This window comes from Quercus suber, unplaced genomic scaffold, assembly GCF_002906115.3.
Source record: "Quercus suber isolate HL8 unplaced genomic scaffold, Cork oak 2.0 scaffold_998, whole genome shotgun sequence".
NCBI classification, from domain to species: Eukaryota; Viridiplantae; Streptophyta; class Magnoliopsida; order Fagales; family Fagaceae; genus Quercus; species Quercus suber.
In genome coordinates this window covers 72,624-87,942 of record NW_027070413.1, presented here as the reverse complement: position 1 = coordinate 87,942, position 15,319 = coordinate 72,624, and the positions used below count along the sequence as shown (strand labels likewise).

Here is a 15,319-nt window from a genome sequence, read left to right as displayed (position 1 = left end):
GATGTGAAATCTAAACCCCATTAATTCCAAAACCAACCAAATTACCAAAGCTTCATATTCTATTAATAATCCCAAAAAAAAAAAAAAAAAAAAAAAACAACAAAGACATGCATGAGAGAGACGTTCTTGACCATCAAAGCAAGAATCATTTTTCCTTATTTCATTCAAGGATGGGTGAAATTTCCTTTTTAACGATCAAGTTTATCACATAACTGTCTATTTCTTCTTCTCATATTCATAGACTAAGGACTTTGTCTCACGAAGGTTGTTATGTATATCATGGTTCCTATGAACTAAGGATTTCAGCATGTGTCTAAAAATTCTAGCATGTTTCTTTGATTTAAATACTCTAAGAGTGCATTACTAAAATGTGTCTTCATATATGCTCATTGAGTCATTTTCACAAACACATGGCATGTTACAATCAACCTCCATCAGCATGTAAAGCATTATCCATGGCAAAACACACAAGGGGTCAAGGATCACACTTAGGTATTAAAACCACAGCAAGTGTACCCGCTCTGATACCAATTGAAAGCTCGAAAATGTGTTGAAAACACAAGAGCAATTTAGACCCCCAATTAAAATTACGGCTCGATAGATTTTACACTAACTTAATACTAAGATGGGAATAGTGTAAATGCGAGTGGATGAACAAATAAGCTACTCTAATCCATAAACTAAACAACACAGCAGTATAATGATATAAAAGAGTAGGGAAGAAGAGATCAAACACAGAAAACACCGAGACATGTTTTCGAAGAGGAAACGAAGAACTCGGAAAAACCTCTCCGCCGCCCTCCAAGCGAAAATCGATCCACTAGACAATCAGTTGGGATACATGGGTTAGCAAGAGACCCTCCAAGCCTAATCTACCCGATGTACCTAAGCCTCTCAAGCTCCTACTCAACAAGGCTTCTCGGAACCGTGTCTTGTTTAGCTCTCCGGATCCCGCAACAAGCTCCATGTTGCATCTGCCATTCTTGGCTTCTTCCAATGCTTCCCAATGCACCAAAACGTCATCTCAACACTCTCAAAGGTGTGGTAAGTGTTTCGGCTATCAACCTCTCCAATGTATAGAAATGAGAGGAGAAGTTGAGGAAATACCACAAGCAAGTGTATAGAGAAAGGTGGGGATGACAATTCTAATTTCAATGTTGTTTGGCTAGGGTTTTCTCTCTGAAGATTCCTCAAATTTGTGGGTAATAAGGGTATATATAGGATAGGCACAAAGTGTGAGTCATTAGTAAGGCTGGAGTAACAGATAGCCTCGCGGGTGTCTCGCGGAAGGCCTTACCCCGAGATACTCGCGAGACACAGGTCTCCACCTAGCTTGACTTTCGCATTCCAGTATGTGGGGCACATGTTTCACTTCCGGAAGTAGGTCGCGACATACCCCGAGAATTCTCAATCTTCAAATGCTTGATCTTCACACTTCCTCTCTATCACACAACCCTTACAACAAATCCCACAATAGATAAGGGTATAAACGATTGATAATAATTACAATCAAATTTGCACGAGAATAAAAGCCAACAAAATACATAGTTGTAAATAAAACTTTACAAGGAGATGGCTAAAGACTTGTGTCACTACCATTCGCTTCTCAGTCTTGGTTAATGGATCTCTTACTGGCTCTTTGGTAGCTCTAGAGTCTAAGACAAGGTGATCTATTGTCTCCCCTTCTCTTTATTTTGATCATGGAGGTTTTAAGTCATATCCTGAAGAAAACTGAGGAAGGTGGTCTCATTCAGGGTTTTCATGTGGGTCTTATTAATTATATTGGTATCCGTATTTCTCACCTATTATTTACTGATGATACCATTCTTTTCTGTGATGCTTCTAAAGAGCAGATCTTTTCTATAGGCTAGTTTTGTTGACTTGTTTTCAAGCTTTTATTGGTTTGAAGGTGAATGTGGGGAAAAGTGAAATTGTCCCAATTGGGGAGGTGAGCAACATTCAGACCTTGGCTAATATTCTTCAATGCAGGGTGGGTAGTTTGCCTATGATTTACTTGGGTATGCCATTGAGAACTTTGTATAAAATAGCCTCTATTTGGAATCCGATCCTTGAGAGGATGGAAAAGAAGCTTTCAGGTTGGAAGTGGCTTTATTTGTCAAAGGGTGGCAGGCTCACTTTGTTGAAAAGTACCCTTTCAAGCCTTTCGACTTATTACCTTTCCCTTTTTACCATCCCTAAAGTTGTCGCAACTAGATTGGAATGTATTCAGAGAAATTTCTTGTGAGGTTCATCAATTGAGTGTTTCAAATATCCTTGGTGGCTTGGGAAAATGTTTGCTTACAACGTGGTTGGGTGGTTTGGGAATTTAGAATTTTGCATCTTTAATCAGGCCCCTATTAGGGAAATGGCTTTGGAGGTATGGCCATGAACCACTCATCTGTGGCAGAGGTTATAGCCATGAAATATGGGAGGGAAAAGGGGGTTGGTTCACTAAAATTTGTAGAAGGGCTCTTGTTGTAGTTATGGGGATATTAGTGAAGGGTGGGAGAGCTTTGCTAAGCATTTGTCTTTTATGGTGGGGATGGTGCTCGTATTCTTTTTGGAATGATAAGTGGACTGGGATGTTCCTCTTAAAATTTTCTATCCTCAATTATTTGTGTTTAGCTAATAAGGAAGCTTTTATTTTTGAAGTGTTAAGCCCTCCAGTGAGTGTTAATGATAGAGTGTGGAGTTTAAGATTTATAGGGAATTCAATGATTTGAAGTTAGCGGCTTCCTACTCCTTATTTCATTTCATCCAAACTTGAATTCCTAGGGGTGAAGGGTGCGACAGGCTTTGTTGGAGTCTTAATGGAAGTAGGGAGTTTGATATTCAATCTTTTTATCATAAGATTCGAAATGCAGCTCCTTCTACTTTCCCTTGGAAGGGCATTTGGAAAGTTAAGGTTCCTAAAGGGTGGCATTCTTTATGTGTACAGCAGCCCATGGTCAGATTCTAACTTTGGACAACCTTATGCTTCATGGTCGTCTTTGGCGAATCGTTGTTGTAATGCAAAATTTATGGATCACCTGTTACTTTTTGTCTGATAGCTCATTCTTTGTGGACGTATATGCTTCAGTTGTTTGTGATCAATTGGGTCATGCCAGGTTTAGTTGTGGACTTATTATTTTGTTGGTATCATTGGCTTGGGAAGCATAGTTCTAATATTTGGAATTTGGTTCCAGGCTTTTTAATGTGGACTATTTGGACTGAAAGGAATCGGCAATCTTTTGAGGATGAGGGGAAAACTGTGTTCAATTATTAGATTTATGCCAACGAACACTCTTTGATTGGTCTCGGTGTTGGGGTTCTCTGATTATTCTACCTTATGGATTTTCTTTTGTCTATTAGAATTGCTTAGTGGCTGCTTGTGTCTTTTGTTTCCTTATTTTTCTTTGTTCACGGTACTGTGAATTCTTTGTATTTTTCTTGCAATTCCTTTATTTATAATATTTCTTCTTACTTATCAAAAAAAGAGAGAGGATTTGATTTATTGATGAAAATTTTCTTTGAGGATAAATGTTTAGTTGCTAAGAAGACCTTGCACACTTGTAAGGTGAAAACTTCATAAATGTGTGGTTGTTGTCACGTGCCTATCTTATGGTTGGGTTCGAAGTGTGATAATAACAATTATATTATTAAAAAAAGTATAAAATAAAAAAAGAAAAAAAAAAACCCAAAGGTTTGCCACATACACCGACAAAAATCTCCTTATGATTTATTTTTATTTTACAACTTGGTATTTTGATGTGGGAATAAAGTTAAGAACACAATTTTTACAACAAAGTTTAAGCGGTAAATTTTTAATAGTAGATGAAAAATGATGTCATTGGTAGGCCCAAACGAAAACCAGTAATAATTTACTGCCTAAGCCTAATCTTTATTGTGAAATTGTTGTACTGTAGCATTACTCTTGGTGTGGTGATGTACTCTTTACTAAAACGAGTTTAGCAAATTTCTATCCTCTTAGCAATCCTCTATCCATTATTTTAAGTTCTTCAATGGATTTATTTTCAAGGACAATACAATCAGCTGGTATCTTAAATAAAATAAAAATTAAAAGGTTGGATTCTATATTTCCAATTTATGGTATTGAAAGTGTGAAATATACTTAAAAAAAAAGTTGGACAAATTGTTAAGTACACTCCTAAAATTTAGAGTTGTTTAGATTTTGTACCTTAAAATTTATCTCCATTAGCAAAAGTAGCCCCTCTGTCAGTGGACTAGTCGTTTATCTCTATTAGCAAATGCAGTCCCTTCATTAGTGCCCTAGCCTATGTGGCTATTAAGTGACACATTGATGTTTGACATGTCACATAGGCAAATCTACTAACAGCGAGGTTACTTTGCTAACAAAGTAACTTGATAGTGTTTGCTAACAAAGAAACTTAATAGTGTAAAATTTAAATTTTCAAATTTTAATGTGTAAAATTCAAAGGAACTTAATAGTGTTTGCTAACAAAGAAACTTAATGGTGTAAAATTTAAATTTCAATGCGTAAAATTCAAGCAATTTTAGTATGTTACTTAAAAGGTTTAAAAATTATCCACTTTATACATATTGTTTAGTTTAACTTTTCTTTTAGGTTATTTAAATTATATATAATTTATTTATTTATTTTTATAAAAACAAACAAACACAAGGGAGAGGAAAAGAGTCAATTTAATTCTCAATGGAAAAAATCAAAGATGAAGATAACAAAGATGAGTAAACTGTAGGACAAGAAATATTTTGAATTGTAAGTTGTGACCTGTGACATGCTTAAATTTCAAAATCGTAAAAGGGTCAATAATAATGGGTCCGGCTTCCCTCTCATTTGGAATCCTCAGGTTTTCTCCTGTTTTTGTCTAGATGAGTGACATGTGGCAAATGGCACGTCCAAAGGTGAAAAACCACCCACGTCAACTATGGTTTTTCTCTCAATTTTTTGGTCTTTCTTTCCGACTCTCTGTCTGCCTCTTTCTAGCTATCTCTCCAACATTATCATTAACACCTAAAAATCAAGGCATCAAGATCAGAACTTGAGTAAAAGTGAATTTTGAATGCTAAGAGAAAACCCAAGAATTTTTTTGACAAAACCCAAGTCTACTTCTTTTTCAATCTCAATATACAACTAAACTTGAGAAAAGCAAAGTGCGGAGGAATAAAAATCAATTGATGTATTTGATGTTGAATAGATTTAGCCATTCGGTGATAACGTGTTGGGTATTCAATAGCCCAAATCAACAAGAAATATACAGTAAATTATGCGGTCAAACAATTGCTCAAAACAATAGGGAAAAAAATGATAAAACAAATTAAAGAAATTTAAAACAAGATGGAGATAGAACAGATGATGGTTTTACACGCAGAATGAAAATGGCTTTACAAACAAAGGACAATAATCTGCACACCCACCTTGCACAATAGAGCTTCCTTGGCTTTTGGCAGAAAGATATTTATTCTTCGTTGATTTTCTCATCTATTGTCATTTTTTTATTCCAGAAAGTAATGATCTTGGTGCCTTTGATTCTCAGGCGAGTGTGACGATGTTAGAGAGATAAGGGCAAAAACTTAAGAGAAAGGGCCAAGAGAGAGATAGAAAGAACAAGAGAAACTAAGAAAGAGAGACCAAAAAATTGAGAGAAAATCATAGTTGACATTGGTGGTTTTTAATTTTTGGATGTGTCATTTGCCACGTGATACTCATCTAGATAAAATGGGAGAAAACTTGAGGATTCCAAAGGGAGGAGAGCCGAACCCAATAATAATTATATATGAAAAAAAAAAATGAAGTGAAGAAAGAAACAAAGCGTCAGCACAAGGACAGCGCCATGTGGCAAAAAAAAAAAAGTCTGAGTTTGGAGTTTGGAGAGAGACGCAGATAGTCATAGAGGCACACACTGACACTGACATAGGCACAATTGTTGTTGTTGTTGTTTTTTTTTTTTTTTTTTTTTTGAACACGACACGGCTATTGTTATTTACCGCTGTGCATAATTTTGGCAAAACTACACTGTTGGTCTTTCAAGTTTATTCTATGTGCGCAATTGGTCTCTCAAGTTTCAAATGAGTGCAATTGGTTCCTTAAGTTTTCAAAAAGAGCTATATAAGTCCTTCTGTTAACTTTCGTTAGTAATGTTGCTTACATGACTAATGGAATAATGATCTATTATTTTTTTAATGACATTACATTTCTTTTTATTAAAAAATTAAAAAAATAAATTTACACGTAAAAGAAATCTGACCCATTCCAATCAATCCTATAATTACACTCTCTTCGTCTAAATACAATTAGAACAAGACAAGGTATTACTAAAGTTTAGATGCAAAAATGGCCCCAATACCATTGGTAGAAATTGCCAAAACAACTGAATCTAAACAGCTTAGTTAATCAGATATCTAACCAATACTAGAAATTAACATATTCCTATACCATTCAAAAGAACCTATCAAACTCAACAATCGTTATCCCAAAGACCTTGACTTCTCAACTTCTCAAAGACACAAGAGTTTCCATTGATCTTTGCCACGAACACATATAGCTTTTGACATAACACATTCTTTCTCTCTGCAACTTTTATTCTCTTCATTTTCTTTGTGTCCGAGCCTCCATATCTGAACTCTTACTTTCTCTCTTACACATACATATGCCTTTTGACACTAACAATCTTCAAAAAGTCTCTGAAAAGCATAACAGCATAACAGCACAAGAACCATATTCCTATCCATAGAATCTAGTCACTGCCGCGCCACCACACCACACCTCTGCTTCACGGCTTTGCCGAAAGTCGAAGTGAGATCCAACCACCCCGCCACATCGAAAACTCCTCCGTCTCCGGCCACCAAAAACAATTGTATCGTTTGGTTGTTGCAAACACTGTAGTCGTTCTCATCTTCTTCTTCTTCATCTCCTCCATGATCAATATCGAGCTCTTTGTCTTTGCTTTGAAAAATAATGACCGGCTTGGAACAGTTCAATATCGCTATCATGGGTTTTACTTGAATTAGAACGGGTCAATTTTTTTTGCTTGTAGATACATTTTTGTAATTTTTAATAAAAAATTACAATGTCATTAAAAAAAAGACATGTTATTATTCTGATAGACACATAAGCAACATTATTAATAGAAGTTAACAGAAGGACTTATTTTGAAAACTTAAGAGATTAATTGCACTCACTTGAAACTTAAGGGACTAATTGTGTACACAGAGTAAACTTGAGAGACTAATAAGATAGTTTCACCTAATAAAACATAACTCCATATAAAACAACATAGGATTGGAATCCCACTTTTCTCTTTAATAACTCTGTATAACAATACTTTGGAGAAAATAGGTAATTAATTTTTTTTTCCTAACTATCTAGTTAATTGTTAAGGTTTTGAAACTATATCTTTTACTAACATTCCGAGTCTAAGAAACTCGATTTAGGGCCTATAAATCGAGTTTTTAGGACTCGATTTTTATCAGTTGTTCACGTCTGATGTGGCATTTTTTTCACGTGGCGTCTACCTGGAAATCGAGTTTTTAAGACTCGATTTATAACAAAAATAATTACAAAATATAGACCCAAAATACAGAAACGCGGAAAAAGAAGAGAAGAGAGAGAGAGAGAGAGAGAGAGAGAGAGAGAGAGAGAGAGAGGAGAGAAGAAGAGAAGAAGAAGAGTGCAGATCAGCGCTGCCAGCCGCCCCAGGCCGCGCCGGCCCAGGCCGCGGTGCCCAGACCCAGGCAGATCTGGGTCTTCTCTCTCCCTGATCTGATGGTTTTTGGTTTTTTTTTTTTTTTAAATCTGGATTTTAGGTGGTTGTTGGGTAGATTTGGTTGGATGTTTTGTATTGGCTGATCTGATTGTGCTGTTCATGGATTTTTTTTTTTTTTTTTTTTTGGTATTTTTGGGAATGGCTGTGAGACTTAATTTGTTTTTTGTTTTGGTTTGTAAATCGAGTCTTAAAAACTCGATTTCCATGTAGATGCCACGTGGAAAAATTGCCACATCAAACGTGAACAACTGATAAAAATCGAGTCCAAAAACTCGATTTATAGACCCTAAATTGAGTTTCTTAGACTCGAAATGCTAGTAAAAGATATAGTTTCAAAACCTTAATAATTAACTAGATAGTTAGGAAAAAAAAAATTAATTACCTATTTTCTCTCAATACTTTCAATGGGTTTAGTTTAGTTGGTAAAGTTCGGACACTTCATCTAATTTGAGGCTCGATACTAACAAGAATCTGTTAACGGGCGTTCAAAAGGATTGGCTGCGTAAAAAAAGGATGAGTTTTAACTAGAGCATCCTGCCTGGACTGGTGTAAGGTAACTAATCCCTCTTTTTGTTTTAAAAAAATAAAATAAAATAACAACGTGCACTGTGTTTGTCTTTGTATAATGCCATTCATATTCATTTTGCCTATTGCCTATAGAGAGAGGTGTGTCGTTTTTGGTTCTCTGTTTACAACTTTACAGTGGTCGGCGATGCAAAAAAATAAAACACAGTTATACGTACCCCCTTTCCAATTCCAATTTCAATCTCTCTATCTCTCTCTCTTTGTTGTTTAATCAGACGGCCAGCATCTTCAAGGTTTGTGATCTAATGTCAATCTTCTCTACTCATTTTCTAGCTGTTTCTGTTCTGGGCCTCACTCACAATTAGCAACAAGATCCACAAGAACCTGTTTAATCAAATTAAAGAGGGCGTGCCTTTTTTTATTTATTCGAAATGTTGTAGCTGGGACTCTCAAACCTTTTAATTTTTATTATTTTTATTATTATTATTATATACCAACCATGCTGTTATTTCGTGGGGTTTGGGTTTTGTTTAGATAGATTTTGCTTCTTCTAATAAATCGGGACAAAGAAAGTGTCAGACTTTCAGTTATTAGATCTAATGGAATTGCTCAAAAAATTCGTTTTTTTTTTTTTTTGTTTTGTTTTGTTTTTTTTTTTTTTTTCCACTTTCTGCTGATTTGTTACAGCCCCTTTTTTCCAGGAGAGAGTAAATTTCTCTTTGTTTTAGGTTTTTTTTTTTTTTGGCATTTTTCTGGGGAAAAGAAAATTTTGCGGGAATTTTTTTTTTTTATTCCAGGGGGTAGTTCGCGTCATTTTCTTTTCCAGATTGGCTTCTATTTGTGTGTGTGTGTTTTTTGGATGGTTTAGGTGCAGATTATTTGTTGTGTTGTTTTTTTTTTTTTTTTTTTTTTTGGGGTTTTTAATAGAATATGAAGCTTTGGTAATTTGGTTGGTTTTGGAATTAATGGGGTTTAGATTTCACATCAGAAGCGTAACAGCATTCTGGGTATGTTTTGTTTTTATCTTTTACTAGTTTTCATACTAACACAGAATCTCTTTTCTACATTCTTGCACTCGCGTTGGTGCACAGATACAACAATTGCATTTTATGCATGCACTCTGTAAGATTTTAGTGGAGTTTTCTGGGTCATGTTTGGCTTCTGATAAAACTAAACTTAAACTAAAAGTAAGGAATAATATTATGAATTTTTATTTATTTATTTAATTTTGTTGTTTGGTTTTGGGGTTAGAAAGAAAAAGGAGGGAAAATCAACAAGCTGAATGGTTAAGGCCATCGTCAAGTGGGAATTTTGTTTGATTGTTTGGCATTTGACTATTTTATTCTTCTATCTGTTTTATCTCCTTCAAATATGGGAGTTTGCTGGAGTTATTTTTGGCATTTTCTTGGGATCATTTCTGATACTAGTCTCTCCGTTACATGCTTTCATTGCAGTTTTATGAGAACTAAGTAGAAGCTTGGTCGTCTATGAAGTCATTGAAGTCATGGAAATTGCTGTTTAAGAAACGGAATGCCTTGTCTGATGGGGTATGGCTTTCTTCTTGTCTTTGCTTCTTATAATTAAAAAATTGATAGTAGTTTGGAAGACAGGGGTTTATAAGAACTTGTCTCATGTTTTAGGAATAAGATTGATGTTTTTAGAGCTCCTAAAGTTATGATGCTTGTGTAGGGAAAATGTGGGTTCAAGATGAAGCAGCTGCCGTTTATGGGAGTTGTGTGTACAGTTACGTTGTTCATTGTGTATAGAATCACAAATTATCAGTATCAGCAGACAGAGGTACTGTGAACCCGTCAATTAGATGTCTAGTCGCTGACCTTCTCCTGGTCAAATTCAGCTTGTCTAGTACTTTTTTTTATTCACTAATTCACATGATAACATTCTTGCATTTGAGTGCTTCAATGAAAAAATGCCTAGTGGTGCAGAGGAAATAAACAAACCAAAACTATATACTTATTAATTTGAGTTTGAATTTTACCCATAATATTCAATTTGCAAACTGTGCTAATGTTTAGCTATCATCTGTTGCTAGTTGGCTGTCCATAACTTCTTTTTGTTGGTAGATCAACATAGGGCTTGCAAAATCTTCATTCTTATATTTGATTTCTCCATTCCCTTTTTACTTTATGGTGATTCTAAAGTTAATCTTTTGTTATTGTCCTAATTATTTGTCTGCTGACATTTTTCCTCTCATTATCAGATGGAAGGAAAATTTATTCCTTTTGACACCATTAAGGTAAGTACTATAGTATTAGCATTTACCTTGTCAAGTTTGTTATTCATTTATTTGCTTGTTTGCTCATAAACCTTTTTAGTTGGAACCTTAGTAGTTATTGTTAATTACATTTAATTTGTCAACCTTGATTTATAAATTATTGGAATTGCCAAGTTGATTTGGTACCTGCATAGGTTGGATGAGTTATATTGGAAAATGGATATGTGTTCTGCATCTTGATGATCATTCTACCGTGTTTTGATGTTCTTTTCTAGGAATCTCATTTGGGATCCAGAAGTTTGGGTGGCTTGCCTCATGGTATAATTCAAGCTAGGTCAGATTTGGAGTTAAGGCCTCTATGGTCAACAAGTAGTTCACGGTCAAAGGTTAGATTCTTATCCTATGATAACATTGGTTTCCAAACTTCTTTCTAAAATGTGCGTGTACTTTTCTGGCTGTAGAAAAACTGTTGGATGATATTAGAATATCAGTAGACTTGTTAGTCTTGTTGCAGGATGTGTTACTAATGCAAAAGAATCGGATAATTATTTCTAGTGACATGTGGTGGCCATGGAATGACAGGAAAATGGTTATAGAAGTCGTAGCTTGCTGGCAATGCCAGTTGGTATTAAGCAAAAGCGTAATGTCAATGCTATTGTGCAGAAGGTAATACATTTTCTCTTTTTGATATTAATGCTGCTATGCAGTGAAATTCTATACCTAATTTCATTAAATTCAGTTTCTTCCAGAGAATTTTACTATTATTCTATTCCATTATGATGGCAAATTGGATGGGTGGTGGGATCTTGACTGGAATAATAAGGCGATACACATAGTTGCTCAGAATCAAACAAAGTGGTAAGCTGGAATTGTAACATATATTGTGGCTTTAATTGTTAGTTATTGGATATTTTTATCTTCTGTTGGATGAGATTTTGTAACAAAATATTTTAATTATAGATCTTCTAACGAGCCAGGATTCAATTTAACGCATAATTTCTCTGGGAAAATAAATCCTTTAGGTCATGTGAGCAATGCAGGAGTTTAAACAACAGGTTTTGTACAGTTGGCTGTCTAGATGATGCAACCCTCAACTCAACAGTTGGGACTGGTTAAATTGGTTCCTAGGTGAACTTATAAAAAAAAGGAAAAAAAATTGGTTCTTAAGTGAACTTATCAATTTGCAAGTCCTACTACTACTATTGCCGTTAGTTAATGTGTGTTAATGTTATTCCTGCCTTATTTGTTGGTTTTTCTTATTTTTCTCCTCCTTTCAGGTGGTTTGCAAAGCGTTTTCTACATCCAGATGTTGTGTCAATTTATGATTACATATTTCTTTGGGATGAAGATTTGGGGGTTGATCATTTTAACCCAGAAAGGTACATTACATGGGCTTGTAGGGCATTTTTTGAAGTTGTATGCCTCTGTAATTCAAGTGTTGTTTAGATAATTAAGTCAAATTAAGTGTAATGGTTATTATTGTGATAGTATATGACCTGCATAATTATGGTTCAAGTTAAAAGTAAAGATCTTGGTGGGTAGGACTTTTAGTTTGAGGGTATTTTCTGAAGGGTATTTTCAACAGTAGTTGATCTGATCTTATGTATAGTTAAAACTACACTAAGGCTTGTTTAGTATATATTTGGTTATATCCTCTTCCAAATTTCTCTCATATATTTTTGCAACCCATGAAAGATACCTTCTTCAATTAAAAATTTTAGTATCTGATTGTTTTCCATCCGATTTCTCTAGTTCTCTTTACTCTACAAGGAAGGAAATCAACTGTATGATTTTCAGTTCATTGCAGTTATTTTGCTCCTACTAAACCCTATAAACATATGATAATAAGTTAATAACTTGGGCTAGTTGATTAGTTTAAGTAATGTTGCTTAGTAAACCATTTTTTCTTTGGGCAGTGGCACAGAAGGGTTTTGTGTGTGTGTGTGTGTGTGTGTATTCTTGGTCTCTAGTTGTAATCAATTAGGCTTTATCTATTACTTATTGGCAGGCTCATATTCTCTTCATAGAGAACAATTTGATTTTGGCTTTTATTTTCCAGGTACCTGGATATTGTGAAAAGAGAAGGACTGGAGATATCTCAGCCAGCTTTGGACCCAAATTCAACAGATATACATCATAGAATTACGATTCGTGCTAGGACAAAGAAGTTTCATAGGTAAATGGTGTGATCTTTTAAGAATTATCCATAGGAATCTACATTCTAATCCATTGTTATGCCTCTGAGCTTTTTTAATGAATTAACCTGTATAAAGAAAAGGGATCTACATCCTAATCCTTGTAATGTAACAGGAGAGTCTATGACAGCAGAGGCAGTGTGAAATGTTCAGATGCCAGTGAGGGGCCACCATGCACAGGGTAAGTTTTTTTTGTTTGGTAAGTAATAAGTTTTATTGATATAAAAAAGGAACACCCTAGTACACAGGGAGTGTACAAGGGGTCAACAAATCAAATACAGAAATTGCAAGAATCTAGGAACACTGGGTAAGTTATCATACTGGTACATTTATCTTTTCTACATGTTGCTTAATCTGAAATTTGTTAATTTATTTTAATTTTCCTTTCCATCACCAAAGAAGTAATAAATAGGGTTGATATCCATAGTACCTCGTAATTATATTTTTATATCAGAAAAAAGGAACTTCAGATTACATTGAACATCTCCTTGTTCGATAAATTTGGGTTGAAATGAAATGCAATAATTGATTAATTTGGTTAGTACTTGTTCAATGAATGGGGCTTATTGATACAAACCCATGGGTAGAACTAACCCTTGAAAAATGGCTTGCAAGGAGAGGGTGCTTAGGAGCTTATATACTCATGGATAAGCGTACACTGAATCCATGTGGGACACTAGAATTATAACACTTTTCAATCCTAGTTTACAGTTATGTTTTAGAGGTCATTGGAGGCAGTATTAAGGCACTTAGTTTTTTTTTTTTTTTTGATAGGTAATAGATATCTTCATTAAAAAAAGTACGTCATGTTCACGATGATGAACAGAATGTGATAGAAACAAATACAAACAAATCAAACAGAGATAGAATGCATGAAATCAAAAATGGAAATATGTACGAGACCACCCAAACAAAGTCTCAACTAGCAAAGACTTCAAAAAATCCACAGATTTCTCAATGTCCTCATAAGTGTGGGTATTTCGTTCCCTCCAAATTAGCCACATCAAACAGGCTGGAACCATATTCCAAACTGAAGAATTGTGTAACCCCAAATAATTCTCCCATGCAAAAAGAAGAGAAACAACCGTCCTTGGCATCACCCACTGCAAACCAAACATCAAAAACACTTCACTCCATAAGGCGTGTGTGAACTTGCAATGAAGTAAAAGATGATCCACTGTTTCTCCATTGCAACGGCACAAGTAACAGCAATTAACCAAAGAAAAGTTCCTTTTTACAAGGTTGTCAATAGTAAGAATACTATCTCGACCTGCAGTCCATAAAAAGAAAGACACTCTTTTAGGTACCTTACTACTCCAGATACATTTCCACGGGAAAGGAATGGTAGGAGCAGATAATGAATTGTAAAAAGAGCACACATCAAAAACACCATTAGGGGTCAACTTCCAAAACAAACTATCAGTCCCCTCACCCCTAGGCATTTTGGAATAAATAAGCTTGTAAAAAGCAAACACTCTCTCCTCCTCCCAATCATTAGGAGCCTTGTGGAATTGAATATTCCAACTCCTACTACCACCATTTGGTGAAATACTAATCAACTCAGAAATCCAAGCTTCTTTACCTATAGCACGAGAGAAAAGATTAGGGTAAAGATCCTTTAAGGGAATGTGCCCATACCAAAGATCATACTACAATCGAATACGAAGACCCTCTTTTGCCACATACAACACATGACCAAAGAAATTCTTAGCACCTTTCCTAATATTCTTTCACATTCCACATCCCTGAGCACCTCTACTAACTCTAGTGTACCAACCTCCACTCGACTCTCCATACTTGGTAGCTATAACCTAATGCCATAAATGATTGGTTTCACTTCCAAAATGCCATAACCATTTTCCATGCAGGGCTTGATTAAACAACCCAAACCTCCTTATCCCCAAATCTCCTGTTTCAACTGGCCAACACACCTTATTCCAAGCAACAAATGGATATTTGAAAGCTTCCTCAGAACTCCCCCCCACAGGAAATTTCTCTATATCCTTTCTAATTTATCTGCCACAATTGGAGGGATAGTAAACAAGGATAAGAAATAGGTGGGAAGGCTTGAAAGGGTCCTTTTAATAAAGTTAATCTACCCCCTTTTGACAAATATAAATGTTTCAAACTAGAAAGCTTCTTCTCTATTTTTTCTATAATAGGATTCCAAATTGATAGATCCTTAAAATGAGCTCCAAGAGGCATACCCAAGTAAATCATGGGTAGCCTACCAACATTGCAACCTAAGACACCAGCCAGAGTATCCAAACGCCCTACCACCCCCACTGGAACAATCTCGCTCTTACCAATATTAACTTTCAAGCCTGTGNTTTTGTGGGATTTAATTGTATTGGGTTTAGTATCAAGTTGGTGAAGACTCAAGCTTTATTGAAGATCAGTGGATCTCGCGGGTGTGTCGCTGGAAGCTAAGCCGCGAAAGAGTCATGTGAGAAGCACATGACTGGAAGCTGAAGAGTCATGCCAGGCTGTCGTTTTCGCGAGTGTCTCGCGGGTAAGGCCTTCCCGCGAGACAGTCGCGAAACATTCTGCCTGAAGTTTTTTTTAAGAGTGACTTTCTTACCCTTCACCCATACTATATATACCCTCATTACCCACAAATG

General features: G+C 35.5%; 1 protein-coding gene across 1 annotated transcript; it reads left to right on the top strand.

Annotated features, from left to right (window-relative positions):
* The first annotated feature begins 8,376 nt into the window (after window positions 1-8,376).
* Window positions 8,377-15,018, top strand: LOC136065508 (uncharacterized). The gene is made up of 10 exons (XM_065768803.1): window positions 8,377-8,563; window positions 9,725-9,817; window positions 9,960-10,067; window positions 10,489-10,524; window positions 10,779-10,889; window positions 11,086-11,169; window positions 11,243-11,361; window positions 11,781-11,882; window positions 12,563-12,679; window positions 12,814-15,018. Exons 2-10 carry the CDS (start codon window positions 9,758-9,760, stop codon window positions 12,881-12,883), a joined length of 807 nt encoding a protein of 268 aa, XP_065624875.1. The 5' UTR covers window positions 8,377-8,563; window positions 9,725-9,757; the 3' UTR covers window positions 12,884-15,018.
* Window positions 15,019-15,319: the final 301 nt, after the last annotated feature.